The 6,691-nt window shown below is 45.7% G+C and overlaps 1 protein-coding gene across 1 annotated transcript; it reads right to left on the bottom strand.

Moving 5' to 3' along the window:
• Positions 1-1,253: 1,253 nt before the first annotated feature.
• On the bottom strand, positions 1,254-5,338 carry LOC143281458 (leucine-rich repeat-containing protein 74A-like). Its single transcript, XM_076586670.1, has 3 exons — positions 4,936-5,338; positions 3,979-4,163; positions 1,254-1,394 (listed from the first exon to the last, which is right to left on the bottom strand). Exons 2-3 carry the CDS (start codon positions 4,144-4,146, stop codon positions 1,254-1,256), a joined length of 309 nt encoding a protein of 102 aa, XP_076442785.1. The 5' UTR covers positions 4,147-4,163; positions 4,936-5,338.
• Positions 5,339-6,691: the final 1,353 nt, after the last annotated feature.

Here is a 6,691-nt window from a genome sequence, read left to right as displayed (position 1 = left end):
AGGTTCTGTGTAACAACACACACACACACACACACATAATATATATGTATACCACACACACACACACACACACACACACACCACACACATATGTACGCCACACATAGATATACCACACACACACACACACACACTCACACACACCACCACCACCACACTACACTCACAAATCACTCACACACACATACAAACACACCACATATGAAATCAAAAACTAAAATGCCTATATACCTAAAACAATTCAGAAATGAAATAACATAATTCAGAAAAAAAATCAAGAATAAAAATAACAATAAAAACAACAATAATAATCATACTACTACTACTACTACTACTACTACTACTACCAACAACAACAACTACCAACAACAACAACATCAACAATGATAATAATAATAAGAAGAAGAAGAAGAAGAAGAACGATATTCATAATGATGATAAGGAAAATAACAAACAACTAGACCATGCAAATACAAACGGAGTTTTAGTGGAGCACAGCATGACTCAGCTCAGCCAATATATGCTCGCCTAAATCATGATAAATTATGTTAAACCAAACAATACTTCCCCTCACCTGAATTGAGCTTAGCTGACAAAACTAAGGAAACAAAACTGAGATAACCTAAGCCAAACTAAGCTAACTATACTAAGGTCACACACGCTAAGCTAGCCTCCGTCAATACAAACTCACCGGAGCTAAACAAACTAAACTAAACTGTGTTAACTTTTTGACTGCTGCTAACGAGTAAGCACGTCAGTGATGAGCTATCACCTCACTGAGATAAGACTGAAGTTAAGGTCAGGATGTCCGTCAGTCGCCATTCTTTACTGGGAATTTTCCTCTCAGGACTGCATTGCTTTTGATCAGCACAACAACACCATTTAGAAACACACGCGGCGCAATGACTGCACATTAGTTTCAGTTTCTCAGTGAGGTGTCACTGCGTTCGGACAAATCCATAATTATACTCTACACCACATCTGCTGGGCAGGTGCCTGACCAACAGCATGACTCAACGCGCTAGTTAGGCCTTGAGGACATGCATATCAGAGTGGACTTCTCCTGCGGAATTTTGCCAGAAGACAACGTTTAGGTTCTTTTTCAGTACGTCAAGCGCTCATACAGGTTTTCAGGCCAAACTTGGGAGAAAAGGAGAGAGAAGGGATCGAATTTACTCCACAATGATCTCATTCCAGCAGTCAAAGAGTTAAACAATGGAAAGATGGACTAAGCAAGGCCAAAATGTAAGACGCTAAAGGCATGCTCCTGTACAAACGCCCCTTACTATATCGCTTATATGCTGGTTCTCCCGAAGGGCCCGACCGATGTAAATGATGCCTTCAGTTCCTATGCAGTTGTAGGACAGGTCCACATTGGTAATGAACGTGTTATCCTGGGAAACCAGAGAGGCAAGGCCTTTAGACTCGCGTGTGATACTTCACTTCATCCAACAAAGGAATCACGGGGGAAAACCGACATTGCAAGCCAATCAAAAAGACACACACAATGACTTGACTTCTAAATTTACAAAACATATATGTTCTTGCCAAAACCAACCACTGTGTCACGATTAATTAAATCTGGACGAAAAACCCAAGTTCTATCTGTTGTGACCTTGAACTCAGACCCCCTGAACTTAACTTGGGATTATGTTGAAAAGACATTTTTCACTCTAAAAAAATATTTCAACAACATCAACACCCGTACATTCTTTTCCGAATTAAGTGACGAGACAATAATATACAGATAGTGTGTGTGTATGTGTGTGTGTGTGTGTGTGTGTGTGTGTGTGCGAGAGTTGGATGAGTTGTTTCATGATGTTTGCTTGAAGTTTGTGTAAACTGAATTATTTTATCATTTTGTCATTTACAGTTGATGGGTTGCTATTATTTTTGTACATGTAAAGCGCTTTGAGCTTTGAAAAAAAAGCGCGGAATAAGTGTCCATTGTTATCATTTTCTAGATTTCAGTTCTTTCAACAAAAGAGGGTGACACCCGTGGAATATTGAAGCGGCTGAACGAGCTAGTTGCCTCAGCCAGGATGAACTTCAAACCAAAGAAATCACGGAGCCTCTCACTGCGTAAAGGAAAGGTAGCTGAAACGGTCACATTCACGGTAGCCGACCAAGCCATTCAACGGTGTCAGATAAACCAGTCAAGAGCCTTGGAAGATGGTATGATGAATCCCTGAAAGACACAAAAAGAGGAAAGGAAGCCAAGCAGAGAGCTGAGAGCAGAAGAAGGCCTGCATATCATAGACCAGTGTGGCCTTCCTGGCAAATACAAAGTGTGGCACCTACAGTCCATGCTGATACAAAAGCTCCTGTGGCCTCTCCTGATAATATATCAGCTGAAGCACAGTCGAGTCGATTGAGGCAAAGATCAACAAGTACACACGCAAATGGCTTGGTGTCCCACCTGGTCTCACTGACGTGGCACTCTACTGTCGCCAAGCAAAGTCCCTTGTCGAAGAATACAAGGTAGGGAAGGCAAGACTTCTCAGCATGCTCGAAGACTCAGGTGACAGTATTGTGAGATCCAACCAACCCAAGCTGAAGACTGGCGGAAAATGGAAAGTCAGGGAGGTAGTCAGTGCAGCGAAAGAAAGCCTTAAGACGAAGGAAATAATAGGACATACCCAAACCAACAGACTGGGCCTGGGAATGACAAAGATGGAATGGTGGTCCAAGGCAAGGGGGAAAACAAAAAGAGACATGATCATACATGAGATCAAAAAGGAAGAGGATGATAAAAAGAGTCCAGAAGGCGGTCCAGCAAGGCCAGCAGGGGCAGTGGACATGGGAAATTGCACTCCAAAGGAGCCTCAGCTGGAGCGACATGTGGAACATGGCCCCTCTGAGGATCAGCTTCATCCTAAGATCTGTGTACGACCTCCTTCCCTTGAATACAAACTTGGTGAAATGGGGGAAAACAGATGACCCTGCGTGCCCACTCTGCCATGACAAACAAACAGTGGAACATGTCCTCAGCTCATGCAAAGCAGCGTTGAGCCAAGGACGGCACACATGGAGGCACAACCAAGTGCTAAAAGAAATTGCACACGTGGTGAGCACTGTCCAAGGAGTACCAACACCACCAGAAGTTCCAGTAGAGTTCCGCTCGGCAGAAGGCAATAAAGTCTGGCCAGGAACAGCATCCAAAGTTTCCAAAGCATGGAAACGTGGGCTGCTTGATGGTACCGAAGATTGGGAATGCACAGATGACCTACCAGAGGGGAAGAAACACCCGGAAATCATCAGCAAGAGCGGCACGAGACCTGACATAGTACTCCACTCCAAGGCAACGAAACAAGCGATTCTGATTGAGCTCACTGTACCATACGAAAGCAGAATGGAGGAAGCCCACATCTACAAGACCGAGAAGTATGCTTGTCTAGCCAACAGCCTCAGAGAATCTGGCTTCCAAGCCAAAGTCCTCGCCTTAGAGATTGGTGTAAGAGGGTGTGTGAGCGCATCTGTCTACAGCCTCATGAAACAGCTGCCGATTTCTGGCAGAGAGAGGGCATGGGCTCTCAAGACAATAGCAGGAGCAGCAGAAAAGAGTTCCAGCTGGATCTGGTCAAGGAGGAATGAAAGTAAACTTCATAAGGATTAAATTTCCTTACTCAAACTAGGCGTACGACGGCTCAGTGGTTAAAACGTCTGCCAGAAAAGGTGACTCAGTCCTGAAGAGGCGCGGGTTCGAACCTGCTGAGGACCAGGACAAAAAAGAAGAAAAGGCTGCAATACAAGGGCATCCAGGAGTCATGACCTGGGTGCGGCCCGGCCCCCTTAGAGTGTAAGAAGTTAAAGGCCCAAACACTTGACTGAGGGGGGGCTTCTTCTCTGAAGACCTTGTACTGTCCAGCTCTCCTTAGAGTTTCTTATCACTTATAATCATTATTATAATTATTATCATTATCATTTATTATTATCATCATCATTATTATTATTACTGACGAAGGGGGAGAGACTCACTCGGAATCCCATGGCGAGAGCCCTGGTGTCTCTGGGGCGCAGACCGTAGTACTTGAGTTTGAGTTTGTCCTCCATGGCATGGCGCAGGAAGATGGAGCAGGGGGACACGCTCAGCTTCTTGCAGGTAATCAGGTAGCCTGTCCTGCCCGTCGTGTCCAGGGCCAGCATTGGCGGCGTGGGGAACCCTGCACACATCACATACACACACACACACACACACACACACACACACATACTGGGAACCATGCACAGAGTGAAGTGATCCACACATTTTTTTTCTCGTACATATACATATACTGTGCGGAATGAAGTCATTGTACAAAACTTGTATTGAACTTGGACTTTTCCCCCCTCTTGCATAACTTTCATGGATGTATTTCCAGTCTGCAAATCAAAAATGTGAAATTTTTTTAATGGAAAAAATAACAACAGGGCAATAAGCTAGCCTGGTCCTCCCCAGTCGCTGTGACTCGCGAGGTGAAGGAAGAAGGTGGCATAATGGTTAAGACGCTCGTGAGGGTCTGGGTTCGAATCCCGCTCTCGCCCTTTCTTCAAAGTTTGACTGGGAAATCGAACTAAGCGTCTAGTCGTTCGTATGAGACTATAAACCGAGGACCCGTGTGCAGCACGCACTTGGCGCACTGAAAAAGAACCCATGGCAACGAGTGTTGTCCTCTGGCAAAATTCTGTAAAGAAATCTACTCGGATTGGTACACAAATATACATGCATGCACTCCAGACCTGGAGATAGTGCGCTGGGTTATGCTGCTGTCACGCATCTGCCAAACAGATATGGTGTAGCGTATATGGATTTGTTCGAATGCTGTGACGCCCCCTTGAGAAATTGAAACTGAAACTGACTCGCGGGGTTTAAAAAACACACACACAAACCAAAACATCCTTTAATTCAATCATTACACAGAACAAAAACCCATTTTAAGGAAGGCTACAACTCACGTGTCTCAAGTTCAGTCTCATACTCCTCGCTGTCTGTGCTCTCCCGCTCCTCAGTAGACTGAGAGGTGGACTCCTCCGTTTCCGTGGAAGAGCCAGGTATGGGCAGCAAGGGGCCCCGGAACACGGGCACTTCTAAGGTCTGGTTCAGTTTCAAGGCCTCATCCTCTTCCTTGTCCCTGCCCTCCGCCTCTTTGGTGAAACGGAGGTTCAGTTTGATCTTCCGTCGGCCGCAGCTGCGGCGTTTCCGCTTGGCGCTGTGGTGGGCAGGGAATGGGACAGCAGTAAGTCATTAGGACACGGTTGATTGGAGGAAGGAAGGTGGAAAAAATAGTTAAGGCGCTCAGCTGCCAAGACAGGTGTGGGTTCGAATCCCGCTCTCGCACTTTCTCCTAAGTTTGACTGGAAAATCAAACTGAGCGTCTAGTCTTTCGGACGAGACGATTAACCGAGGTCCCGTGTGCAGCACGCACTCCGCGCACTGAAAAAAACAAACAAAAAAAAACAAAAAACGATGGCAACAAGAGTGTTGTCCTCTGGCAAAATTATGTAAAAAGAAATCCACTCTGATAGGTACACAAATATATAAGCATGCAGTCAAGGCCTGACAAGCGCGTTGGGATATGCTGCTGTTAGGCATCTGCCTAGCATATGTGGTATTGCGTATATGGATTTGTCCGAACGCAGTGTCGCCTCCTTGAGAAACTGAAACTGAACACTTACATGCATAGCGCCTATCCTCCGTCAGAGACCAAGAGCTTGGTTGATGTGGACACTTACTTACAAGTGTCTATCCTCGGTCAGACTTAGAGACTAAGAGCTAAGCGTTTTACAAAACTCAAGAATCATTTGCATAACAGGCTGCCTACCTGGGTAGAGCCGACTGACAGCTGCCATTGAGCGCTCATCACTTGTTTCCTGTGTCATTCAGTCAGGCTTCTGTCATGATGAAGGACCGTTGTTTGGGGTTATTTCGGGGTTGTTGTACGCTGGGTTTTAAGTTGTTATTGTTTTTCTTTAAGCTTTAACTTCAATTCGTCTTTGTCATACGTTCGTTATTAACTCATTTTGATTAGATTTTAATATTATGCATAACTCTCTCTCTCTCTCTCACATATACATACACACAACACAAAGCAGAGAGAGAGAGAGAGAGACAGAGACAAAGAGAGACAAAGAACTCTGAATGGTTTGATGAATAGGCCTCAGACCCAGAGACAGAGAGACAGACAGAGACAAAGACAAACGCTGAACGTAATATTTTTTGTCCAAGAAGAAATTCGATAAATACATGAACCAGCTGTCTGGTGGTGCAGACGAACCGCGGTGTTCCCCACGCCGAATTGTCACCCTCCTTGGCCCCGCCCCTTCCTTCGCCTTGGGAGCCAGCTTCTCTGAGCTTCTCCGGGTTCGAATCTTGGGTACTGAAGGGGACGACTCCGAGTCGCCCAGTTCCCCCGACAGGATGGACTCGGTCCCAGACATCGACGAGCAGAGTTCGTCATTCCTGGAGAAGCTGCCAGACAAAGTGACGGTGGGGGTGGAGGAGGGGATCCTGAGACGTATGCTGGTTGGGGCGGAGACTGCCCTTCCGGACCCTGTGCCTGACATGGAGCAATGGCACACATCATTAGAGCCGTTCTGTAATGGGAAATTTACTGTACAGTTCATCCCACTGGTAACAGACTATGCCGTATCACTCCTCCATGAGTTTGCCTTGTCAATTCCGGAGTGAAAACAGCATATGATCAACTTAAAA

This window comes from Babylonia areolata, chromosome 4, assembly GCF_041734735.1.
Source record: "Babylonia areolata isolate BAREFJ2019XMU chromosome 4, ASM4173473v1, whole genome shotgun sequence".
Lineage (NCBI taxonomy): Eukaryota > Metazoa > Mollusca > Gastropoda > Neogastropoda > Buccinidae > Babylonia > Babylonia areolata.
Note: the sequence above shows the minus strand (reverse complement) of the source record. Positions and strands in the feature narration are given on the sequence as shown.